The 24602-nt window shown below is 54.0% G+C and overlaps 9 protein-coding genes across 9 annotated transcripts, besides 9 other annotated features; 3 read left to right on the top strand and 6 right to left on the bottom strand.

The window, feature by feature from the left end:
• Nucleotides 1-143: 143 nt before the first annotated feature.
• Nucleotides 144-2268, top strand: EKO05_0006051 (uncharacterized protein; the record flags this gene model as incomplete). Its single annotated transcript, XM_038939855.1, has 3 exons — nt 144-719; nt 766-845; nt 897-2268. The coding sequence occupies 3 exons, from the start codon at nt 144-146 to the stop codon at nt 2266-2268; spliced, it is 2028 nt and encodes a 675-aa protein (XP_038799058.1).
• A 1038-nt stretch (nt 2269-3306) lies between these two features.
• On the bottom strand, nt 3307-4197 carry EKO05_0006050 (uncharacterized protein; the record flags this gene model as incomplete). The annotated part of the gene is made up of 1 exon (XM_038945909.1): nt 3307-4197. The coding sequence occupies one exon, from the start codon at nt 4195-4197 to the stop codon at nt 3307-3309; it is 891 nt and encodes a 296-aa protein (XP_038799057.1).
• Nucleotides 4198-4911: 714 nt separating this feature from the next.
• Nucleotides 4912-8263, bottom strand: EKO05_0006049 (Type I protein arginine methyltransferase; the record flags this gene model as incomplete). The annotated part of the gene is made up of 3 exons (XM_038939794.1): nt 4912-4992; nt 5043-7883; nt 7937-8263. The coding sequence occupies 3 exons, from the start codon at nt 8261-8263 to the stop codon at nt 4912-4914; spliced, it is 3249 nt and encodes a 1082-aa protein (XP_038799056.1).
• Nucleotides 4916-4959: a tandem repeat.
• Nucleotides 8264-8780: 517 nt separating the features above from the next.
• Nucleotides 8781-8807: a tandem repeat.
• Nucleotides 8808-8901: a tandem repeat.
• Nucleotides 8902-8944: a tandem repeat.
• A 175-nt stretch (nt 8945-9119) lies between these two features.
• On the top strand, nt 9120-12420 carry EKO05_0006048 (5'-3' exoribonuclease 2; the record flags this gene model as incomplete). The annotated part of the gene is made up of 2 exons (XM_038939637.1): nt 9120-11614; nt 11670-12420. The coding sequence occupies 2 exons, from the start codon at nt 9120-9122 to the stop codon at nt 12418-12420; spliced, it is 3246 nt and encodes a 1081-aa protein (XP_038799055.1).
• Nucleotides 12421-13451: 1031 nt separating this feature from the next.
• Nucleotides 13452-14383, bottom strand: EKO05_0006047 (uncharacterized protein; the record flags this gene model as incomplete). The annotated part of the gene is made up of 2 exons (XM_059636726.1): nt 13452-13466; nt 13568-14383. 2 exons carry the CDS (start codon nt 14381-14383, stop codon nt 13452-13454), a joined length of 831 nt encoding a protein of 276 aa, XP_059492709.1.
• A 1125-nt stretch (nt 14384-15508) lies between these two features.
• EKO05_0006046 (uncharacterized protein) lies at nt 15509-17323 on the bottom strand (the record flags this gene model as incomplete). Its single annotated transcript, XM_038939930.1, has 3 exons — nt 15509-16244; nt 16298-16636; nt 16689-17323. The coding sequence occupies 3 exons, from the start codon at nt 17321-17323 to the stop codon at nt 15509-15511; spliced, it is 1710 nt and encodes a 569-aa protein (XP_038799053.1).
• Nucleotides 16903-16949: a tandem repeat.
• Nucleotides 16976-17021: a tandem repeat.
• A 74-nt stretch (nt 17324-17397) lies between the features above and the next one.
• Nucleotides 17398-18408, top strand: EKO05_0006045 (uncharacterized protein; the record flags this gene model as incomplete). Its single annotated transcript, XM_038945907.1, has 1 exon — nt 17398-18408. The coding sequence occupies one exon, from the start codon at nt 17398-17400 to the stop codon at nt 18406-18408; it is 1011 nt and encodes a 336-aa protein (XP_038799052.1).
• Nucleotides 17507-17531: a tandem repeat.
• A 923-nt stretch (nt 18409-19331) lies between the features above and the next one.
• EKO05_0006044 (uncharacterized protein) lies at nt 19332-20380 on the bottom strand (the record flags this gene model as incomplete). Its single annotated transcript, XM_038939865.2, has 2 exons — nt 19332-19822; nt 19873-20380. The coding sequence occupies 2 exons, from the start codon at nt 20378-20380 to the stop codon at nt 19332-19334; spliced, it is 999 nt and encodes a 332-aa protein (XP_038799051.2).
• Nucleotides 20381-21963: 1583 nt separating this feature from the next.
• On the bottom strand, nt 21964-23553 carry EKO05_0006043 (uncharacterized protein; the record flags this gene model as incomplete). The annotated part of the gene is made up of 1 exon (XM_038945906.1): nt 21964-23553. The coding sequence occupies one exon, from the start codon at nt 23551-23553 to the stop codon at nt 21964-21966; it is 1590 nt and encodes a 529-aa protein (XP_038799050.1).
• A 192-nt stretch (nt 23554-23745) lies between these two features.
• Nucleotides 23746-24074: a mobile genetic element.
• A 34-nt stretch (nt 24075-24108) lies between these two features.
• Nucleotides 24109-24558: a mobile genetic element.
• Between the last annotated feature and the right edge of the window lie 44 nt (nt 24559-24602).

Below are 24602 nucleotides of genomic sequence, written 5' to 3'. Positions count from 1 at the left end.
TAGTCAAAGTGCGGCGACCACATCAACACTGCATCACTGAAAACAGCACATCAGTGCGAACGACTTTCCTTTGACCGCAGAATACATAAGTTGCTGCACATCATGCCGAGACAGTCTCACCTCACCCATCACTCGCTGACACAATGGCTCCTTCTTTCTCTCGTGTCTCATCCGGAGCTCTGCTCCTTGCTCTCGCTTACAATGCGCAGCCCGTGAAAGCCGACTTCTGGGAAGATGTCGACAACTGTGAGCTTGTGCTCAATGATCTTCCATCGGACATTACCACGGACTTTTGCCACGATTGGACTTATGGTCATGAGCCTGAGGACGAGTATGTGACAGTGACTGGATATCCGGTCACTGTTACTGAATACCCGGAGGCAAAGACCTGCGACGATGAAGGCTACACGACAACTACCAAGGATGGCTACCAGACAACTACCAAAGATGGCTACCAGACAACTACCAAAGATGGCTACCAGACAACTACCAAAGATGGCTACCAGACAACTACCAAGGATGGCTACCCCACGTCCACCCAATACCCATCCTATGAGATGTCCAAGGGCTACGAGTCAACCAATACAACTTCAGAGGGCTCCAAGACTACGGAGGTGCCTGATGAGAGCACGGAAGTGCCCGACGAGAGCACCAAGGTGCCTGATGAGAGCACGGAAGTGCCTGACGAGAGCACCCAGGTCCCAGACGAGATGACGAAGGTAAATAGACCTAATTGGTTCACAGGCTTATATTAACCACAAATAGGCTCCAGACCAGCCAACCGACGTTCCAGAGGGAGGCTGGGATGCCACCGTGACTAGCACTGTCTACACCACCTACTGGACGTGAGTCGTCTTTTTCTTAGTGATGCGTGGTCTATGATTGACGTCTCTTAGTACCTCTACTGTGTACCCGGATGCGTACCCCACTCCGGCACCCTACCGTCGCCATGCTCGCCAGCTCAATACACGCCAGCTCGACGACCGTGCTGCCTGGTGTGTTGATAGGCCCTGTCGTCTTGTGCCATACGATGATGGTACCATCGTCGAAGCTTGCAAGAAGTACCTGGGTTTGATCCCCGAGACTAAGACTGTCGATGTTCCCGGATACACTATCACCGTGAATAGCTACCCTACCGACTGCAAGAAGAATGATGATGGCTACAAGCCAGACCCTGTCCCCGCTTACCCGACTGAGGACGACAACAGCTATGAGTCCGACCCTTACCCAACTGAGACTCCTGAGTATGATCCTTACCCGACCGAGACCCCCGAGTATGATCCCTACCCAACGGAGACTGCTGAATACGATCCCTACCCAACGGAGACTCCTGAATACGATTCCTACCCGACTGAGACCACTGAATATGATTCCTACCCAACGGAGACTCCTGAATACGATCCTTACCCGGCCGAGGAGCCTGAGTATGATCCGTACCCCACCGAGGAGCCCGAGTATGATCCGTATCCCACCGAGGAGCCTGCTCCTTACCCCGAGGATGACTACAACGATGACAGCTACGACAACGGCGGCTACGAAGATGGCAACTACGATGATGGAAGCTACGACGATGCTCCAAGCTACGACGATGCCCCAAGCTACGACGATGCTCCAAGCTACGACGATGCTCCAAGCTACGACGATGCCCCAAGCTACGACGATGCCCCAAGCTACGACGATGCCCCAAGCTACGATGAGGGCAACTACGACGATGGCAGCTACGACGATGGCTCCGATTACGAGCAGCCGGGAGAAAGCGACATCGACAACAACTATTCCGGCCCCGATGGCCCCAAGCCATGGGATGACGCAGACCAGACCAGCGAGCTCGCCGACGCCATCGAAGCCGGCGGTTACGACAGCGCCGCGGAGCAGCTTGGTCTTGACAATGCGCCCTGGAATGCCCTCCCCGTAGATTACCTCGACAACTCTGGTGGCGAGTACAAGCGCAGGAGCGCCGATTATGGCACAGACGACAGCTATGGTCAGGAAGATGGTGTTGACTGCGATGAGGAGATGACTTCTCTTCATTCTTACCCAACTGAGGACTCCTCCGCCTACACAGAAGATAGCTACCAGCCTGACGAGGATAGCTACCAGCCGGAGGTACCTTCTTCAGATAGTTATCCCGTTAACAAGTCTTACGATGACTCCTACGAGCCAGAGTACGAGGGCGACGACTACGTACCTGATTACTACCCGGAAGCCGACGGTCCCTCGGACTACTACCCCTCGGAGTCGTACAGTGAGGATGGCGTCGACTACTAAGTCAAGCAACGCCGAGAGGGTTGAGATGTGTGTAGATTGTGACAGGAGGTATCTAGTGAGATAATTGCCTGGGCTAGCAAACGTGTATAAGCGCAGTAATGGTAATAATAATGATAGCAATGGGACAAGTTTGTTTATCCAACTCGAGTAGACCCAACACATGAGCACGAGCGCAGTCTGCATGATACTTACTTGGGCGACGGATACTGAAGATGCTGATGCACTCCCTCTTGGTGCACATAAGTAATGCTAAAAGCACTCTGCGTTCATTTGCCACGAGAAGCAAAGCGTGAATTGAAAACCTTAAACTCTTGACATCGCAACGTAAAGCATCACATGCACGTATTCGTGCTGCTTTTGGGTGAATGACGCTCAATACATCCCACAGATTCTAGCCTTTGATCTTTCTCGGCAAGGAGAGAACGTAGCAGGCGAAGCTCCGGGTTTCGATCATTTGCTCCCAGGAGAAAGAGTGGATATGCAGGTGTGAGAATAACGATGTAGAACACGAGACACAAAAGTTATCGGGTGTGGGTTCATTATCTTCGAGCAGATGAGAACAAGGCAGACACGAGTCTGTATCTTTTGCTTCGAGAGAGCTAGAGAACGGAGGAGAAGGGACAGGCGGGACATGTGTCAGAGATTATTTGTTCTGAGCGAGGATGAGGCCTGGAGCTTCTGAGCTCCTTTTGTAGAGAAGAGTTGGTAGATGAGTGTGGTGATGTAGAGATTGGAGCGTGGGGGGAGAAGACTATATACACCTGAACACGTGACAAGAGAGGTTTGAAGTGCGGCATGATTTTAGCAGTTCAGAAGCTTGTCGTCTAAACAATACCTGGTGATTTTCGTAATTGAGGATCTCATGTCGCCAGAGGCCATAACATCCTTGTGTATTGGAATGTTTTGTAGTCTGAAGCTTCCACATAAGTTCTAAGATCTGATGTTGACTTGCATTGGACAGTTGCTCGTAAGTGGGAAAATTAGGTGTTCGTACACAGCTTTCTCTGCGGCATGAGAGCAGTGGAAGTCCAATTTGCTCTACGCCTCGCTCTCACTCCCACAGTCTCCCAAAAACTCCAAGAGCAATGCCTCGAACCCCTTTGGGTCTTCCCAGAACGGCGCATGTTTCTTGCCTTCCAACCTCACACATTCTCCCCGCCAAAGCTTCTTCCAATTTAACCCGTCGATGTAATCCAAATTTATGAACGGCTCCTCTGCTCCGTTGATCACCGCAGTTAGTACGTCCTCCCCTTCCACAACTTGCACCTGATTGACTCCTCGGCCCTCCACAAAAGCCTTGAACATCATCATTCGCGCGCGCCCATCAGTTCGGATAGCGTCTTTGCGCATCCAGTCTTCGAACAGCTCGGATTTACCACCGGGGGCCGAACTGCGCGCTATCGTCTCCGCTTGCTCTTCCGTCCAGAGCACTTTGGCCATCAAGTTCTCCTGTCCTTCGTCGGGGTTGGTCGGAACCTTGAACCCTTGTGTACACTGCTCGGCACCTAGCGCAGGGGGAGCGCCGATCAGCATCAGCCCAGAGAGGTGAACGATGCGGGATTCTCTTTCACTCGCGGTCTTGAGGAGAGGAACCATCTCCAGAGCGATGTGACCGCCCAGGCTCCAGCCCAGGATAACGATGGATTCGACGCAGAGATGTTCCAGGATGTGGACTGCGAGATCTGCGTAGCCTGCCATGGTGTATGTAGCCTCTGGTGAGGCGGCGTTACTACTTGCTCCATGACCTGGAAGGTCGAAGGTTATCAGTCGGTATTGTGTCGTTAGAGTAGGTGAGGCGAGTAAGTGCCGGAAGATTTTTGAGGACGAGCTGTTGCCGTGGAGCAGAAGAAGCGCTGGAGAAGAGTTCTTGAGGCCTGTATCTGTGACACTTATTATGCCGTGGCGCGTTTCGAGTGTGAAGTCTGGCATTATGATAAGATGATGGTGGTGGATTTGAAGTGTTGCTAGTTGGAAACGAGGCACCAAAGTAGGCCAAAAAGGAGTACTCTGAACTTTGGCAGGGGACTGTAGCAACAAAACGTGTTCGTAGTTATGATTTACGGGTTGACCGTGGAAGTTACGAAGCTACGTACGTGGGGTCGAAATGGTGAGGCTGCCATGGGTGGCCTGAGATTTCTTGAAAGCTCCACGGAGGATGAGCTCAGCCTGACGTTCGAGGGGATGTGGGATGCTACTCTCCACATGAGTAAGGTCTGAGCAGGATATTGCTCTTCTACACGTGAAGTGGAAGGGGCAGGCGACGTCAGCACCTGCTTCGAGGAAAGCGCGTTTGGCTAAACGAGCGACGTGCATAACCCCCTGTCAATCTGATAGTGAAGCATAATGAGTTCGGGACCGTCGGGTGTAGGCAAAGCATGCAGTAGTACACTAACTGCAGTTCTTTTGGCTGCTTACAGGTCCATCACATAGCGGGGAACTCCATCTTGAGTATGCTTTAAGATCTGGGGAATTGCGCATCTGATCTACATCCTTTGTAGACAAGCCGGGTTTGCACTACCTGTGCGCAAAAACCTGCTTGAATCCAAGCTCGTGAATCTAACATCGAAACCTGACATCTTAATGCCCAAGTCCTCAGCCTCGATTTGTAGGAAGAGTTGCGCCAGATAATTTCGAGACAACGTTCTACTCATCTTCTTCATTATCCTCTTCGTCATCATCATCTTCAGCATCGCTGACCTCTTCACCGAGTTCTTTGAGTCGTTTCTGCAATTTGTCAGCATAATGCCACTCAATGTTGGTGCAGTGAGACATACCTTGTCCGTACTCCTCTTCTCCTCGAGGTCACCGAGGATGACTAGCAAATCGTCAAGCTCGGTCTGCTTCTCCTTCTCCGCCTCCTCGGACTTCTTGAGCTTGTCTTGCAAATCTTTAATCAGTTTCTTGCTAACGTCTGCAGCCTTGGTGTCCGTCTTGCTTTCCTCCTTACTTGACTCTCTTGCAGCAACCTCAGCTTTCTTGAGTTTCTCCTGTGCCTCCTTGGTCGCAGCTTCTGCTTTGGCAAGTTTCTGTTGTGCCTCGGTGGCCTTCCATGTCTGGTCTTGAAGCTTTGTTTTGAGATCGGTGACTTCAGAGGTGAGCTTATCCACCGCAGCCTTGTGGTCCGTAGTTTGCTTGGATACTTTCTCATTTGCCGATTTGTGATCAGCTCTCAGCTTCTCAAGCTCGGCTTTATGCGAGGACGCAAGTTTGTCGGTGGTGCTCTGTTGTGTAGACTTAAGTTTGTCAAGCGCACTCTGGTTAGCGGCCTCGTTCGCAGCCTCCAATTCAAGAATGTAGGCTTGGTGCTCAGATTTGAGCTTCTCGAGAGCAGTATGATGTTCGGACTCCAGCTTGTCGATTGTCGACTGCAATGACTCGTTCTCCTCTGTTAGATGCTGTATCTGAGCATTGTGCTGCTGAGCTTGTGCCTGTGCTTTGCGTAGTACTTCGTTGATGGACGAAAGCTCGTTGCGTGCTTGTTGATGAGCCTGCTCGAGGCTACGGATCTTTTCGAAAGCGTCTGAACGAGTCTTCTCTGCCAATTCAAGTCTCTGCTCGACTTCGATGCGCGATCTAATCGTCTCGTGCAGCTTCTCATCGTACTCTTGTTTCGTCCGTGATACAGCGAGCGTTGATTCTTTCGCTGCCTGCTGTAGCTTGTTGTTGAGAGCTGCAACCTGAAGGTTGTATTTGTTCTCCAACTCCAGCGTGATCTTGTTGTGCTCGCGATCTTTGTTCTTGATCTCGGTGTCTAGGTCATTATGCAGCTTGTCGTTGATGCGCTTGAGGGTGTTTCTTTGCTCATCGGCTGCTTGCTGTGTTTTGCGGTGGTCAGCATGTTCTTGGTCCAGCTTTTGCTCCAGTGCCATTAATTGCGCTTTCAGCTCTTGAATGCTGTGCTCCTTTCCGTCAATCTCGCCCCGTAACGAATCAACTATATCGCGATCGACCCCGTCATGCGATCGATGCTGCTCGATGTTCGGGTTGCGGTCGATCGCCCGGGTAAGGCGACTGAAGTTGTCTTTGAGAAAGTCGACACATGTATCAACGAAGAAAACATCGGGCAGACCGCCTTCAGCTCCGCCTCGCTGAGGTAAAACCTCGAAGTCGCGGATTAATGGGTGATTGCGTAGCTCGGTGATAGCGTTCAGATACTTCTCGCGTCCGAGCTTGCCAGTGAGGGTGTTCTGCAGGTCGCGGCGTGGGACTGGTGAGTCTCTTGTCGAGAACTCATAGATGGTGCCGAGCAGCGCTGCGCTAAGGCCGCGATTGATAGTATGGTTGCTTCCTGGCCTCAAGACAGCCTGCACGAGGCTTTGCAAACTGCTCGCCTCGCCAAGAAAATCGTCTACCGCTGCAGCATCTTCGAACAACCAGCCCAAAAGAAGCATGAGGTAGGCGATGGATATCCGCTCGTCTTCTTCAAGCTGCAAGCTCGCGATCAGATTTGCAGTCAGCGTCTGTATGCACGTTACGACTTCTTCTCCATTTTCTGCGTCCCCTTCTTTTACTTGCATCAGTGTGTGTTTCGCTTGCAAGTTGTCGAAGATCAGGTCGAAGATCAAGGTAGCCGCGAACCATAACCTATAGGGGTCACCAGGCGAGGCCTGCGATCCTTCTAGCAGTATTGTCAGGGCATTCTGAGTCTCGTCACCAGCCTCGTGACCACCAATAGCGCGGTTGAGAAAGTGTTCGCGGATCTGGGGATGGTTGTGGAAGTAGGCCTTGATGCAATCTGCACCCGCACTGCGCATGTCGAAGAGCTCGTTCGAGGCCGGCGTTAAAACGAGATTCAGCAGCGCTTCGATAACATATACGTTTGCGACACCGTTCGGAGTGGCCGCACCGTTTGTAGCAGGCTGGATGAAAGGCCGCACCTGCTCTTGTGCGAAGCCCTCCTGCATGCGTGGGTTGCCTCTGATCAGGTCTGCGCAAGTACTCAAAGCCTCGACCTTGATGAGCATGGTGGTGGCTGGGTCGAACGCAATGTTCAGCAATTGTCTGACAAGGCCGTACTGGACGAAAGCGGTCTGGTTCTGTGGCGTTGCTGCGCTGCCCTTGACAAGAAACATGCGCATGATAATCAGCAGTCCCCAGACGTTCTTGTCGCTCTGCGGGCTGACCCAGTCGTCCTCTTCCTCAGGCGCACCTCTTGTCTTCTTCGCCTTCTTTCCAGCGGGTAGCAGTCTGACGAATTGACCGGGATACTCCATCTTGGTAAAGTACGTCTGATTGGACGTGTTGAATCGTATGAGGTTCGCCAGTAGGGACAGACAGTCCTGGACGACTATGCCGCCTTGTGTGAGGCCACCGTCGCCGTGTATCATGTTGAAGACCTTGCCAAACACATCCTCGAATACGAATATCTTCTGCAGCTCGGGCGAGGAGCGTGTGAGATCGGAGAGCACACCGAGACCCTCATTGCGGATGATATCTCGGGGATCGTCCAGCATAGTGGCCAGCCGGCTTGTGCCCATGGGTGCTGTCTGGATGCATTCTTGGGTCCGTTCTGGTCGTGCTTCGGCGCAGGCTCGGATCAACTGGAGAGGGTACAGACGGGAATAGAGGTCGGGTGTCTCGAGGAGGTCGAGAAGGATGGTCATGTTATCTTGGCGCTATCATAAGCTCAGTTCTGGCAGACGTAGAGGGGAGGAGAGGGGGTGCGCACCATGGTGAACTCGTCTGCAAGCCACATGGCAATCTCGTCGGAGGCTTCCGGGCTGTTGTCGTTTGGGTGGAAGAGCGCCAGCAGCGTCTCCAGCACCACCTTGAGCGTGTCCACGTCGTCTGCATCTTTGGTGAGCGATGCAATCAGGCCGCGCAGAGCGCCTGAGGCGACCGAGGCCGGGTACTCCTTGGCAAAACTGCGCAGTCCGAGTATGGCGGCGCGACGGTCCTCAAGGAGGGTTGCGCTCTGCAGGCGGCTGCTGAGCGTGCTGATGGTGTCCGTGGCTGTCTGCTTGGGCGGCGCGTTGGCCTCGAGCACTCGCATCATCTTCGCGGTCGACAGCTGAGGACGGCCAGGGCAGCTATGGGCGCATAGCAAAGCGCCGCTGTCTTTTCTTTCCGGGCGCAGCAGAGGAACAGGCACGGAAGAGAAGCCCGGGAGAGCAAAGGGCTACCAGGAGGAATGCATGAGAATGCGACACCGGATCAAGCGTGCGCCCAGGGTGCGTCCATCCACGCACGACACGGCCACGTTCCACGTAGAAAACCGGGCACGGACTGCGACAGCCACAACGGACTGCGCCACAGCTGCTGCGCCCTAGCCCAGAGCCGGCGAAACCACGGCTCCCCAGGCGGGCGCGAAATAATCTCGATGCAGCCAGCCTTCTTGCGCGCCGCCTCGCTCTTTCTTCTTTCGTCCGCCTCACCCTCCCCATCCCCATCGTCTCGTCTCGTCTCGTCGCGTCGCCCGTCACAGGGTACAGGACCGCGACTGCAACATCAGTGTGAACGTCACGACTCTCCCCCTGGACCTCAGCATTCGTCGCTCCCGAGTAGCGTCCGCGTCCACGTCCACCTCCACCTGTTTGCCTTTCATTCTTCACTCTTCGCTCTTCACTCTTCACTCTTCACTCTTCACTCTTCACTCTTCACTCTTCACTCTTCACTCTTCACTCTTCACTCTTCCATCTTCCACCACCTTCCATCCTCCATCTTCCAGCCTGCAGCCATCGACGGACCGTCGACAGCAGCATTTCCCCCCTTCTTGTAGTGTACCGCAAATACTATAACAGGACTTCGAGCCTCAGTATACGCGCTTTCGCTCTCTCCAGTGCCACCTCTCCCAGCACTCGCACCCCTACTACACCCAGCACACCGCACGCCACGGCGCGCCACCCGCCAACATGGGTGTTCCCGCCATGTTTCGCTGGCTCAGCCAGAAATACCCCAAGATCGTGTCCACTGTCATAGAGGACCAACCGAAGAAGGTCGGCGACCAGGTCATCCCGGTCGACCGCACCAAACCGAACCCCAATGGCGAAGAGTTCGATAACCTGTATCTCGACATGAACGGCATTGTCCACCCATGTTCGCACCCCGAAGACAAGCCTGCGCCCAAGACCGAGGCTGATATGATGGTTGCCATCTTTGAGTACACTGACCGTGTCGTCGGTATGGTGCGCCCTCGCAAGCTGCTCTACATGGCTGTTGACGGTGTCGCCCCTCGTGCAAAGATGAACCAACAACGCTCTCGTCGTTTCCGCTCAGCCAAGGAGGCCGCTGAAAAGGACGAAGAGCGTGCTGAATTCGTCAAGATGCTCAACTCTCAGAAGGCCAGCCGCGGTGAAGACATCTCAAGCATAGAGGAGGTCGTCGAGAAGACGTGGGACTCCAACGCTATCACGCCTGGTACGCCTTTTATGCATCTCCTTGCTGAGTCTCTCCAATACTGGTGTGCCTACAAGTTCACAACCGATCCTTCGTGGAAGGACATGAAAGTCATCATCTCCGACGCTTCTGTGCCTGGTGAAGGTGAACACAAGATCATGAACTTTGTTCGCTCGCAACGCGCCATGCCTACACATGACCCCAACACTTCCCACGTCATCTACGGCTTGGACGCTGATTTGATCATGTTGAGTCTTGCAACCCATGAGCCTCGTTTCCGTGTACTCAGAGAAGATGTCTTCTTCGACTCGGGTAAGGACAAGGTGTGCACACGCTGTGGACGAAAAGGTCACATTCGCAACAACTGTGAATTCCCTGACGACGGCAAGAAGCTTACAGAGGAGGAGGCTGCTGAAGAGTGGGCCTCGTCTGAGCACCAGCTCAAGCCTTACATCTGGCTTCATACTGGCATATTGCGTGAATATCTAGCTGTCGAGATGGATACACCTAAGAGGACATTCACCTACGACCTAGAGCGCGCACTTGATGATTGGGTATTTATGTGTTTCTTTGTTGGAAACGATTTCCTGCCTCATCTACCCAGTTTGGAGATTCGCGATCAAGGTATCGATCTGCTCATCAGCATTTGGCGAGATCTAGCTGCGGAGATGGATGACTATGTTACCAAGGACGGTTACCCAGACATGCGCCGCGTGCAGCAGATTCTGACTGCTCTCGCTGGCAAGGAGGCCGACATCTTTAAGAAGCGTAAGGAAGTCTCGGACCGCCAGGCTGCCAAGCGTGCTCAGCGCGAGGCTGGTAATTTCAGAGGCCGTGGAGGAAGCCGCGGAGGACACAACGATCGCAACAACGGCGCACCACCATTCAAGCGCGTCAAGGAGGACACAAGCACCTACATGAACTCCGGGGTCCTCTTCTTCGCTCCGCAAGATGCGCAATCGAGCGAGGTCCGTGACGCTCACAAGGACGTGCTTCACAACCGAGATGTCCAGACCAACAAGAGTGCTGCAGCCCGTCTAAAGGAGATGATGAAGGCAAAGGGAGACGGCACGGCTCCTCCTACGGATGAATCTAGTCCTGCTTCCGAGTCAGTCTCAGGCGCAGACACACCCGTCGTTCTAGGCAAACGCAAGGCAGATGAAGTCGAAGATGCGGACAACGGCACACCTGGGCGCAACACTCCTGTCGTGCCTGATGACCCGGTGCAAGCCGAGAAGAAAAAGGATGATGCGCCACCGGAGGACACCATCATGCTTTGGGAACCCGGTTACGAGGAGCGATACTACCAGCAAAAGTTTCATGTTGCGCCTGATGACATTGCCTTCCGCAACAAGGTCGCTCGCCAGTATGCTGAGGGTCTTTGCTGGGTGCTGGCATACTATATGCAAGGCTGCCCCTCTTGGACCTGGTACTTCCCTCATCACTACGCTCCCTTTGCTGCCGACTTCGTAGGCCTCGAGGACATGAACCCACGTGAACTGTTTGAAAAGGGTGTGCCATTTCACCCCTACGAACAACTCATGGGTGTTTTGCCTGCCGCGTCCAACCACGCCATCCCAGAACCATTCCGCGTCCTCATGGAAGACCCCGAGAGTTCGATTTACGACTTCTACCCTGTCGACTTCCCCATCGATCTCAACGGGAAGAAGTTTGCTTGGCAAGGTGTCGCCGTGTTGCCGTTCATCGATGAGAAGCGACTACTCGACGCCATGGCCACCAAATACCCCGAACTTTCGCCTGACGAAAAGGCGCGCAACGAGTTTGGCAAAGAGACCCTGATGTTCTCCCAAGAAGGCAAGCTGTTCAACGATGCCAACACAGCGCTCTACCGCACCGCTGTCAAGAAGCACAGCATTGATCCAGAAAAGTCCGGCGCCCTCCACGGCGAGATCGAAACCCACGACCTCTTCGTTCCGGACAGCCAGCTTGTACCTCCCTTTGATGTTGACGGCGAAACCGACTTCGAGATTGTGCAGGACGGCTCAATGAGGTATGAATACTTTCCCATCTAACTCTCAATGACTTTCGAACTAATGAGCGTTCAGGGTCTATTACGAGATGCCCCCACTGACCGCCGACAACGCACACAAGTCCGTCCTCCTCAAGGGCGTGAACCTCCCCACCCCAGTTCTCAGCGAGGGCGAGAAGGCTGCTGTTAAGCGAAACCAAGATCGCGGCGGCCGCGGCGGATACCGTGGACGTGGTGGAGGTTACAATGACCGTGGCGGCCGTGGCGGTCGTGGTGGAGGAGGTTACAACAACAACCGCGGAGGCTACAACAACGGCGGCTACAACAGTGGTAACAATGGAAGCTACGCCGCGGGACCACCTGGGTTCGCCGCCCCGCCTTTCGTGCCAGGTGCACAATCTTGGCCCCCGCCGCCTCAGGGTGGTATTCCACCGCCTCCACCAGGCTGGGTGCCTCCTCCAGGCTTTGGAGCACCAGGCGGGTTTGCGCAGGGCTCGCCTGGCTTTGCGCCACCGCAGCAGCAACAGGCGCAGAGACCGGCTTGGATGGGACAGCAACAGCCCAGGGGCCCACCGCAAAGTCATGCTGGTGGAAACGGATATGGCGGCGCGAACAGGGACGGCTACTCTGGTGGAGGAGGCGGTGGATACGCTGGTGCAAGAGACGGGTATCAGGGAGGCGGTGGGGGACGCAACGGTGGATATCAAGGGAATAATCCTTACAACGACCGTCCACCCAGGAACGACCGTGGTGGCGGAAGGGGACGTGGTGGCTACGGAGGTGGCGGCAACAGACAAGGCGGCCACAACTCGAACGACTACCGCTAAGCGCTTGACGTAAGAGTGTATGTAAACCGGAACGCTTTTGTAACATGTACCAATATCCACAAATTTTCGGAAAGCTTCTGTCACATGTGACTTGTGAGGAGGCTGAAGAACCCTCGTGTTCCCTAGCATCTCTCCCTCTGTCTCTACTATCGCAACACCATCTTTCCTTGACCTAAAAATCACCCGATGTCCTCTAATGTCTGCTCTCCCTTTCTCCAATTTTTTTACTGCCACTCAGCATGACTTGCTCTCTTCCTTTTTTCTTCCTTTCTCAGATCCACCCACCTCTACCAACCAAGGCATCGGCATCATAGTGATCACCACTTCGCTGGTAGCTCAAACAAATGCTCTCTACACCCACAGGCTGTTACAGAAAACGGAGAGTTTAATGCCATCACACTCTTTGGTTCTGGCCTACCAGAGATAGCTTCCTGTATCTCAGATCTCCAGCTTACTCAGAGATCTGATCCATGGGGGTTTTGTCCGGTCTGCACACTGCTCGAAAATGCTGAAATCTCAACTCTCCGCAGCGGCTCTCTGTGCCGCGCAAAGTCGAGTCGTCCGATGCCGTTTGTTTTCTTATCACCCGAGAAGCATCCGATATCTGTTGCGCGGTCCTGTCGAAAGCTCTATCGAAGAAGGAATTCCATCTCGCCGACATTGAGGACAACGAGAGGTTATTGGTCTTTCTTGGACTGCTGCATTGTCGACTTCAAGTCTAGGCGGAGCGAGCTGGTAGTGGCAACAGAAATGAGACCAACGCACTGACGCTGGGAGAAGGGGAGATGTGGAGATGCGGAGGGTGATGAATTGAGAGTTCTGCGCTGGAAACAGAAGTTGAGAACAAAATCACGCCGTTTATCTATCTATCTTGCCTTTATGTTTTGGAGGAACAGAACTCATCCACAGTATCTCAAGCGCCACCGATGTCAGGATCCCCATTCGCAATCCAACCTCGCTCAATATTGACCCTGAAGAGATGCGATCTCGCCGCCCTGACAGGTCCTTTGGTGCGAGACGTACTGTGGTTCCTAGGGCTTCGTCGTCTCGCTCGCATATTAGCTTGCTGGTATTGAGGAGGCAGATGGTTTGGGAAGATTCTAACACCTGAACAGCACAAACAATACAAGATATACTCCTGGCCCACGGCTTCCGGTGCCTTGGGTCGCTCACCGCAGGGGCACATGCGTCCGATGCTAGCGTTCATCCGCGCTTGGATGGTGCGTTGCGTGATGCGGTGGGCTGGATGGGTATTGTGTGGGGCGTGTAAGTCACATAATTTCTGACCTGTGATGACGGGTTTTGTCTTGGTTCTGAGGAACTGTTCGTTGGCGTGGTAAGCAGCGGTGAACCAGCGTTGAAAGCCTTGGTCGCGGCACTGGTGACAATAGCGGTCGTACGTGGCAATTGCTCTGGAGTGGCAGATGCACAGGTTTTGCTCGGTGTTGGCGGTCGTGGGCCATTGTTGGGCGTCGAAGAGGGAGGGCGATGCGCCGGCTGGGAGGGCCGGGACTGGCGTGTTGAGACTGAGTCGCTGCCAGTATAGCTCTACCTCGTCCTGGATGCATGAGTGGCATAGCTGTATCAAGTTACCGGAATACGCGTTAGCATCAGCCCATGTTCGTACTTGGACGTTCTTTGGATGAGGAATGCCGTTGTCGTGTTGGCGACATTGATCGCACACTCTAGCTGCGAATCCCATACCTGCCGGAGGCGCTGGATGAAAGATGGGAACGGGGCCGTAAGTGACATTTCCGCCGACAGGGTCGAAGCCTGGACAAACATGAAAGGTACCACCACAGTTGATACCTGTGGGATCGCAGTGGTGCCAGTCGTCGCACTGCGGAGGCGGCAGAGGTATAAGCGGAGGCGGCACAGGATCAGGAGACGGGGACTCTGAAGAGTAAGATTCTGGATCACTGAAAATGCTCTCAAGCGATTGAGACGAAGTACTGCTGCTCATGGCTGTAAAGATGTATCAAAAGCTCTGATGGCGAAGAAGTTCCACTGCTTGACCGTGGGTGCACTGCAAGTCTAAAGGCAATGTGAATCACAGACATATTGCACGGAGATACCTTCAAAATATAGATCCAAACAGTCCAGATCGCCCTCAAGACAATGACATTGTTCTGTGTGGAGATGCATGGTCGCCATGAAAGAACATCGTAGCAGCTCTGCCAAGTACCAAAGAGGAAACAAAAAAAACTCCTTGAGGCTGCTTATCAGTGTCATCATCAATGTGCATTGTGCAGCAAGGTAAAAGGAAATACCATAATAGAAAGGAATAAATGAAAAAAATTGCGAGCCAAAGTACTACACAACAGAGGCTCAAAACCACCCATCGCAGCGGACGACGAAACGAGAAGGACGAAACGAGAAGGACGAAACGAGGACGACGAAACGACCACCACGGCAGAAAACATTCCGCACCACCAACGCTCCCGAACCGAAAAAAGCCACGAGGCACATGAACAGCAAGGAAATGAACGACAAGAAGCCAACGCCTAACCAAGAAACCAACAGACATCTATCGACTCCCATATAATTACACGGTTTTACCAATAGACAGCAACGCTGGTATGGAGAAGCATGTTTCATCCTCGAATGAAAGCCACACGTACTCTCTCCCTTGTCTGAATGAAGCTTCACAAAGCACAAAAGCCATAGCCATGCCCTAGCAACTTCCAACCCACTCCACTTCGCTCAATGCAAAATGCAGTGTGACGAAGGGGAAAAAAGCTAGCCATGGGGTTCTGCACTCTGACTTTTGACAGATCATGTCGCGCTTTGCGTTGTTCTTTTTATGGGAAAGTTGGCCATGTCGAGCCGAACAGAGATAGCGACACTTGACCACTAGTTCGATACCAGGGGCATAGAGTGAAAAGGCTCGCACATTGGGCTTGTGCTTAGACGGTGCGGTCCGTAGAAGCAGGGGGTTTGGGTTTTAGAGAAAAGGAAAAAAAGCAGTAAAGAGGTTTATGGTATGGCGTGCAAGAGGCAAAAAACGCAACTCGCAGGCTTAGATGTTTTACATGGCGAGTCAAGAGTCGTCTGCACGTGTCTTGCAATCCCGCTCTACATCAACACGCTATCTCCCCTCAAGCCTGACCCTCGTCCCCCGGCTCTCTGCGCGCCGACTCGCAGCATACCATGCGCTGGCGGCCCAGCACAGAGCGACGCCGACCCAGCTGTAGGCGGGCATTTTGAACATGCTCAGCAGCATCAGCTGCACTGCGCTCCTTGGCACGTTGACAAAGGTTGCGCTGAGCGGGCTGGTCGCTTTGGCGAGCAGTAGTGTACTGCTGAACACGGCCCAAGATCCAATCGCGCCACACCAGATCATCAGCCAGAAGAAGGGCACGTCGAGAAAGGGGATGTTGTGGTATATGTTGGGCAGCTCGCCGGAGAGCAGGACGATGGGCGTGAGAAGGGCGATGGAGAGGAGAGATGTGTAGTGCAGCGTGCGGTAGTAGGCTCGTGTCTCCTCTCTGTTTCCGCAGTCTTCACCCTCTCCCCGCCCTGTTGGGTAGCCAGACAGCAAGTCGCCCAGGGGAAGCAGTCGAGCGAGCAGGGTGCGGTATGTACGGAGCAGTAGTATGGGGTACAGGGCGGCGAAGAAGGAAGAGAAGACACCTGCGACGATGGACTCCCATGTGACGCGGACGTTTGAGCCGAGCGTTGCGAAGAGCAGGTTCAGGGTCGCGATGAGGGCGGCGGAGAGCGTGGAGCCGGAGAGGCTGTCTCTCTGCAGGAGGCAGGAGAAGACGAGGGAAAGGGGAGTGACGCCGACGCGGGCTAGTTGGTAGACACGGAGGGGTGCGTAGCTGGGGAGGCGTTAGTTCAGAAAGCTGGGGGCGGTGTGCGACAGAAGACGTACGCAAACGAGAAGTTGCTCAGCAGGACTTTGGCGACGAAGACGGCGGCCAAGGGGAGGACGTGTTTGGCAACGCAGAAGTCGAACTCGAACAGGCCGCCGCCAGCGATCCCGCCGGAGCCATTGGTCAGCCAGCGCAGGAATCGCGCAACCCCGGTCCTGATGTTGACGCTCCTGAAGGCACCGCCGATGGGCGCGATGGGGATCGCTGGCGCAACGGCAGCCCCGAATCCAAGACGTCGCAGCGGGCTCGCGAGGCCGCGCGTCAGGCTCGAGAAGGCGACGAGCAGAAGGTGGGTGAGTATGAGCTGGAGATATGTGCCTGTCAGCGGGAAGGGGAACCTGCCACAGCGTCAGCGCGTTCTTCTTGGCAGAGACAGAGCAGAGCGCCTACTTGTACACGCCTGTGAGCATGATGAAGCGGTTCATGAGCAGCAGTCCGAATCCACAGCCTCCCACCCAAAACACCAACAGGCCAATCCAGATCTGCCAGCCAGCCCACGTCCCGAACAAGAAGTTGCCCAGCCCTCCCGGGCCAAAGATCATCTTCCAGCTGGGCCTCTCGTACCCTGCGCCACGGCCGCCGCCAACCAGCGGACGTGTGCCGATGCTGATGCTGTTGCTGATGCCGTTGCTGATGCTGTTGCTGTTGCTGAGCTCATAGTAATCGTCCTCGTCCTCGCTCGGCGCGGCGCTGCGACTGCGCGGGTAGGGCGACGTGGCGCGGGAGCCAATGTCGATGAGCAGGGCGGTGGGCCCAAGGCCGTCCAAGTCCCGCTCGCGTCCCAGCTCGCGGGGGCGTCTGCTGCCGTCCATGTTCGAGTCTGCGTGGCCTTCTATGTCGTCGTCTGTGCCATCGAGCGAGTCGGCGGTCGTCTTGCGGCGGTGGGCTGTGAAGGGCGCCAAGATTGGCTTCGAGGTGCCGGCGGTGGGGAGCTGGATGGCCGAGCGCGAAATCTGGCTCAGGTAGTCGAATGCGGGGCGAAATGGCTTGAATGGGCTGCGGGCAAAGGGGCGCGAGTGGTTCATCGCGGCCGCTGCATGGCTGAGGAAGGGGCGACGGGCATGTCGAAGCCCAGTGCTGGTGTTTGTGGGTGCACGGAATGGTGCTGGCCTGTTGCAAGCGCGCTACCGGTGGCCTGGACCCTGCGCAGGGGAAGTGCCTCCGTCCTATTCACCCAGGTCCCATCACAGCCAGCGCCAGCGCTAGCGCCATCACCATCACCATCACCATCACATCCCCCAAGATGGCGCCAACAACCCAAGCCCTCGATCATCTAATCCTCTTCCTACCCGTGGACCCATCTACCAAATTCCCCAAGCTGCCCCCCTTCCTCTCCAAAAACTTCATCCTCACACCTGGCGGCACCCACGCCGACAACCTAACCAGCAACATCCTGATCCTGCTGGCCGACGGCTGCTACCTCGAACTCATCTGCTTCATCGACCCCTCCAAGCCCGTAGACACGCACTGGTGGGCATCTGGCCTGGAGAAGTCCGGGTGGATAGACTGGTGTCTGACCAACTCTTCTTCGCCGAGGGAGTCTTGGGAGGCTATTGGCGGCCCGGCGGGTAGTCACGCGGAGCCCGTCGAGGGCGGGCGGAAGCGGGCTGATGGCGTGCATGTCAGGTGGGCGGTTACCTTTCCCAAGGGGGAGAATGGAGGCCAGGCGAGTAGGGGGAGGGTGCCGTTTTTCTGTCACGATATTACTGATCGACAGGTTCGAGTGCCGCTGAGCGAGGAGAAGACGGCGCATTCATCCGCTGTCTTAGGCGTCAAGGAGCTTACGGTGGTTGTGCGGGATGAAGGACTGCTGGAGGAGACGAGAGCCGTGTACGCCAGGCTTTTCGGCAACGAGGGGGTAAAGAGAGGGAATGAGCTATCCTTCCAAGCGCAAAGGGTGAGAGATGTTGAGGGCTTGGATGGGGGTGCGAAGCTGGTTTTGAGATTGCCAAAGGACGAACATGAGTCCAGGAAGCTGGAGAATACCGACTACTGGTATGGAGACGTTGTGTTTGCTGCGCCTGCTGGACAGGGGAAGACACTGGGCAGCAGAGAGAGACTGGACGAAGACGACGAGAATGTTCAAGGGCTGTATGTGGAGTACGTTTGATTCGGTTTTGTCATCTCGAGCCTGCGGCAGACGGTTGCGCCCCATCTCAGCTAGGTCGATAGCCCAGGTGTCGACTGGAGGCGAGTGTGCCAAATCCTCCCCTAGTCGTTGCGTCAAATCGATCAGGTCTTCGCACTCCTCACAGTTTCCCTCTTGCACAAGCGAGCTATCTACCAGGGGCGAACCAGCGCCCCAGTCGGGGAGAAGTGCAGTTGACACTCTGCTCTCCAACCCCAACAACCCACATCAATCTCCCCAACTTTCTCTCCCTTCCTCTCTCTCCACGACCCGAGAATCCCATACCCCCCTTCCAGATGTGCAAAACCCCAAAAAACACCAACGCTACCCACTCCCCGCCAAGCCCACCAAGAAAACCCCAGCAGAGCAAGAAAGAGTCAAGGAATCGCACTATCGAGGGACAAAAGATATTTTCACACTCCAGTACACTACTGCTCATAGCGCCCAACACCGCCCATCGACCCGCCCACAGTGCACCACCACCACCGCTGCATCTGCAAAGAAGCACATCGCTCCGCCCATCCATTCCTCACGACCAGTGAGTAAGCTAGGGGTGGCTGTACTGAAACGCCACCGCGTGGAGCGATGAACTCGGCTGGGTAAGCGATGGATGTGACAGAGCAAGGAGGACATAGTGGGAAGGGTGGAGAGGGGGGATGAGGGAAAGAGGAGAAGAGGGGGTGTATGAATGAATGCATGCATTCAATGGATGGGTATATATTAAGTTAAGTTATGCTATACTACACTACGCTAAACCATGCAGCGCCAGCAACGCGATCAAGACTCGCCTAAGAAAATGAAACCAAGGAGGGGGGGGGACCCAACGCCTAGAATGCATACCATGCAAACCGTCGAATTCGACTTGTGTTGCGAAAGAATTACAATTAAGTACAACTCCATTCCATCTACGCGCTCCTTTCAGGCCCCAAGCTCTCCTCGCTCCGCTGCCCCCTAACCACCCTGTCGTTGACAGTAACAGTAACCCAACAACTCTTGCTGTCCTCCGCCCACCCTTGACTTGGCTCGTCCCAGCTTGCCGCGGGGTCGCCCAACCGCGGGGGAACCTGTGCAATATGCGGCGGGCATTCCGTCTCTTTGATCCAACTCTCTCTGACGCCGTCCTGGCGGAGCAAACCGCCTTCGTCCTTCAGACTGGCTGCATTGTAGAAGACGAAGACTTCAGCCGTGGTGGCGGACGCCTGGCGCGTGCGCATTTCCTGCGGGTGTGGTTCGTCGGCGTGGGTGGTGAGGCCTACGTCGAAGCGGATGTGGGAGTCGGGTTTGCTGCCCCATGCGTCGGAGCGGAGGGTGCGCTGCGACATGAGGGTTGAGAGGTTGTTCTCGGCTTCGGCGGAGCCGATGGTAAGCCAGTTGACTATGATGACGCCCCAGGAGACTGCTGGTTGTTAGCGGGCTGTGACTGGGGAGTTGGGGTAGGTGACGTACTGTCAAAGGTGCAGATTGTTAGGCAGACCCAGCCTAGTTCTCTGCTGTTCATGATGTAGAACTGTGTCATGTTTGCGACTGTGGGAACCATGACTAATGTGCTTCCAATGAGACACTTCCACAGCAATTTCTTGATGTTTTTGTTCATAGCGCTCTTCATACTCGCTCCTTCCAGTGCACTTTCAAGTTCGACCTCCCTCCTCTGCCCGCTCTTCTTGATCTTCGTAGTGAAATTGTTGCCAACCCACGTGCTCAATCTCAACAAGCCATGGAAATCCAAAACAGGTCGGAGCAGCCAGAAAAATACACCAGTAAGTAGGAAGTTGACGGCTACATCGAAGCACAGGAGCGGAAGGCTGACGCGGGGCGGAAGTCCGATGCGGCAGCGGCCGTCGAGTCCGCTGAGTTCAACTACGGGCGACAGGTAGCCGACAATAGCGATGGTGCCAAACCCGCCGCAGATGATGAGCATGCCGAGAAGCCAAACGCGATCCTTGAGACGTGGCATGAAGGGTGCACGAACAACGCGAGCGCGTTCCAGAAGGAATATGTATCTACAATGATAAGCTGGGTTGTGGTCGATAGTGCAAGCGAACATACATAATGAATTTGTTCCCAGTGTAGAACACCAAGCATATCATCGCGGCAGAGTGGCAGAGTTGATGTGTGTGTAGACCTTGGCCAGTTTGCACAACAGAGGCACAGATGATAAAGCCTAAGCCGAAAATGTATAAAACGACGACCAGCATGGAGGTGAAGTTGCGTTTGCGGAAGACATTGTGACGGAGTGTCTTTGCTCGGAAACCTTACATCTCAGGTCAGTACTCTGAATCCATGTCAATCAGCCCTCAGGCCGATAAATGTGCTAAAAGACTAACCTAGAAAGATAGCCAGCGTGATCGCACATAACAAAGCGACCACATTGTATATTGTCCGGTCGGTATTTGTCTCTCCAGTCACAAAGGTGCGTCCAGTCTCAGGATCCGTGATCAGCATACGATCATCGCTCGCTCTCGCACGGAGTCGTGCGAACAGGCCTGCTGGCTCCATCACTGTACGGGGAAATGCAGCTCCAGCAACGACAGGCGTCCAGCACATATAAGTCAAAAAGCGCAACTAGCTACGATCGGCCCGGATCTGCTACCGAAAAAAACATACAGTCAAACACGGGCCTTGGGAGTAAAGTGAGAGTGCGGAGGCTAGGAGCAAGGCAAAGGTTTTCTAAGCCGCAAGTTCTATGTGGCAATAAGCCGCAGATCCACCGTTGAGATGCACCATTTTCAGCGCAGCCCAGCGTACTGAGACTGCTCTGCTAACCTCAACAGCCTCCGGAGTGAACTTTGCGGTCAGATGTGTCACGAGACCCGGATGCGGAGACGGGTCCGGCTGGATCTTGACAAGCGGACCGCAACTCCAGACTGTCGAGTTTTCTAGGCTTGGTTCCACGTTTCATGTGCGGTGGCAGACACATGGTTTCTGCTGGCGGCGCTCGTGGTGTTGGTCCGGATTTCCACACTATCATCTAGGCCATCTACTTGCAGCTAAATCGCGAAGCTAAGGGTGCTACCTACCGTCGGTTCACTTTCCCTGCATCCATGTGCGTTTGTATGTCTGGATCGTCGAGCTGTCGCAGGGAACCATGTGACGATCAGAACAATCGGAGATTTAAGCCGTTCCTAATGCCAGGGGCTTGACAGGCTGAACTCTGCTTTACAATGACGCAGACCACAAACGCACCGCAATGATATTGGATCTACGATGTGTTTTTCGACGTTCGTGGCAAAAGACTTGCAGGCTCTGCAGTCGACGCTAGCCTAGCCCAGAAATCCGATATAGTCAAGCCATAATTTGACATGCACGCATTGCATTGTGCATCGGAACTGGTGTGGCTTAGTGGTACTTTGTGCCGAGCATTGTGCGGTGAGTTGGATGCTGATGAGACTACTGCGCATCGAGGTGAGCTGTAGCTCTTCAATTCAATCAGTACGTGAATTCTTATCTAGCGTGTTGCTTTCAGACTTCGATTCGATGACTGAAGGGCTCGGCTGCTGCACACATTGCTGTGAATAGCTTAAGTGATTGATTCGACATTTAGTACTTTCTTTTCACGCTTGGTTTCACCCAGTGCGGCCCATCTGTGCACTGGTTCTCGATGCTCCGAGTCTGGATCTTTGTAGTATCCCAACCACTGACATACTTCCTGTCCTCAAGATCATGATAGCCGTCCGGCTGCTTAGCGCGACCAATGTATAGCGCCTCCGCGTAGTAGCAATGCCGTCCGTGCCAAGTGTACTGTTGGCATTCATTGTGCGCAAAGCACCCTGCTTCGCAGGCGTCGAGGCTGGTGTGGACTGTAGAGTTGTCAGGGAGCTGGAACCCTGCGTCGAAAGCTGCATCCCAGTTCTCGCGCTGTGAGAAATTGCCATGGAAAGAGAAGAGCAAGTCAGTATACAGCAAGGGGCGCTCGCTGTGAAGCCTTTGCTCGTTCTCCCAAGACCAAAGTTCTTTGTAGACGACTGGGTCGGTCTTGTGCAGGCTGATGACAGGCTCACACCAGTATTGACTGCCAAACGGAATGTCCTCGAGCCTGTGCGGATTGAACATGGGCCACAGACCGCTGATGCCCACTGCAGCTTTGTCGTGGAGTGCCCACCCCAGGATGCTGTCGCCGCAACAGTCGTTCCTGATGTCCTGCTCGTATTCGGCTGTGAGTCGCGGACCCTGGACACCGAAGCTGTTACGCGGACGATCGACGAGTCGGTGCGCAGCCACTGTAGAAAGGATGAAGCCGCAGCCTCCGAATGCAAACCACACCTGCTCTTCGTCTTCGGAGTCCGCGCTGGGACGGTACTTTCGTCCGGGAGAGGGGGAGCCGAAGAAGTAAGGCAGTGAAGCATCGTAGTTTTCGAGGAGGCGGAAGACGTTATCCCAAAAGAAGTACGTATCTGTCTCGAGAAAGACAAACCACTCGGCTGCCTTGTTGTATTCGACAGCTTTCTCCACTTGCGGCAGAAACTTGTATTTGTCTATCCGCCAGCCTTCGTGGCCTTGATGCAGCTGTACACCATCTCGACTTGCGTTCTTCTGCGATACGTAGACGAAGTAGTCTTCCTCCTTCAGGTATGTGCTCGGCGGTAGGTCTGCAAGGACGTCGACGGTGTGGTGGCGAGAGCCGTACGTGCTGTTGTGATCGGAGACGATGAGGACGTTTGGTATACATTTGATCATCGTCGATAGCTGGGCATCGGTCCGCGACCAGTCATCAGCAAGGCCAGTCTTAAGGACGACTTGTATCTTGGAAAGGAGGTGTTTGGGGAAGAGGAAGCATTCGTCCATGACACCTTCGTTCCAGTCGATATTTTCCTTCTTCTTGAACTGCGTCTTGGTCGCCCATGTCCAATAGTCCAGTCCGTTTTCATCTTGCGATTCGAGGCCATGCGGTGCGGGCGCGAAAGGCTTAGGGTGGAAAGCTTGATTGCCCAAGACCTGCCGCGGCAGAGATTCGACATAGGTCCAGTCCAAGAGGACGAAGAGGTTGATACCAACCGCCACGACGGCTAACGTGAACAGAAGGCGAAGCCATCGGCGAGAGCTTAGAGGGTTGCTGCGAGAGGCTCCGATCGCGTGCCCAATCATGATGGGGTTTGGGCTTCGTAGAAAGCGGCGCAAAGGTGCCAGCATGGTGTTGTGAGATAGTGAGGATCACACATTGATGGGTTCGTTACGTCATATACTGTTCAAGGAGGAAGTTGTAAAGGGAGGGTCCAGCGTCCAGCATACGAGTGAGTGTGTAAAAGTACGTGCACATGTCAAGCCGCGTGTGAAGAAATCATGGCGCACGTCAGCTTGCTTTTGCGACTGGGTTGCGGGAGCTACTATATCCGTGCGCGTAACGCCCGGATTCGCGTGACGCCATACTAACCGCATCAACGCCTGTACAGAAATGAGGTTGTACAACCACCCACAATAGTTTTTATTGCAAGGTTCTACAGTGTTGCTGTAAAGTAATGCTTGCGATTAATATGGCCTATCTATTTTTGCTTGGAAGTGTGACGTTGCGGCTACGGCTGGTGGTGATAGTTAGGGCAGCCAGAGGCGGCGACATGGGACAACTATCACTAACATCATTAGCAGGACAACGTTTTTAACGCTTTTTTAGCTAGTTGCTTGTAGAGCTTTCATCTTACCCTTTTAGGATAATTGCAACGTACTTCACGGGCGAGTCGATACTAGTCACTACCTAACATTTATCTAAGGTGTATCTATTATAGAACCTTAACCACCTAGTTAAATTAATATTATTACATCTTAACTTCCTATTCTGTAGCTCCTAATACTCCGCTATGTTAAGTACTTCTAGTAATAACAGAATAGAAGCCTGTAGTGCTTTTATAGCTAGACGTGTAACATATAGCACAGTAACGTCTAGAGTAGTAATACCTATAATTATAGTATTAGGCTCTCCTCTATTATAGGGATCTAAGGCTATTATTGTAGACTTAGGTAACACTCTAAGCGTGTTATTACGCTGTTGCGTTTCTTGCTCTTAACTAGGGTTAGTGTAAGGGGGTAGCTTGTTTACGTTACTTATAGTTAAACAGAGGTTACATTGTCCTCTAGTTATTGTTAATAGCTAGTTTCTCCTGTTCCTCTGCTGCTAATTAGCTGCCTGTTCTAAGAGGTGTAAAGCACCGGTCCCTCAAAGGGTTCATGCCCCGATTCACATCCGA

The sequence above is a fragment of the Ascochyta rabiei genome, chromosome 9 (assembly GCF_004011695.2).
Source record: "Ascochyta rabiei chromosome 9, complete sequence".
Lineage (NCBI taxonomy): Eukaryota > Fungi > Ascomycota > Dothideomycetes > Pleosporales > Didymellaceae > Ascochyta > Ascochyta rabiei.
Note: the sequence above shows the minus strand (reverse complement) of the source record. Positions and strands in the feature narration are given on the sequence as shown.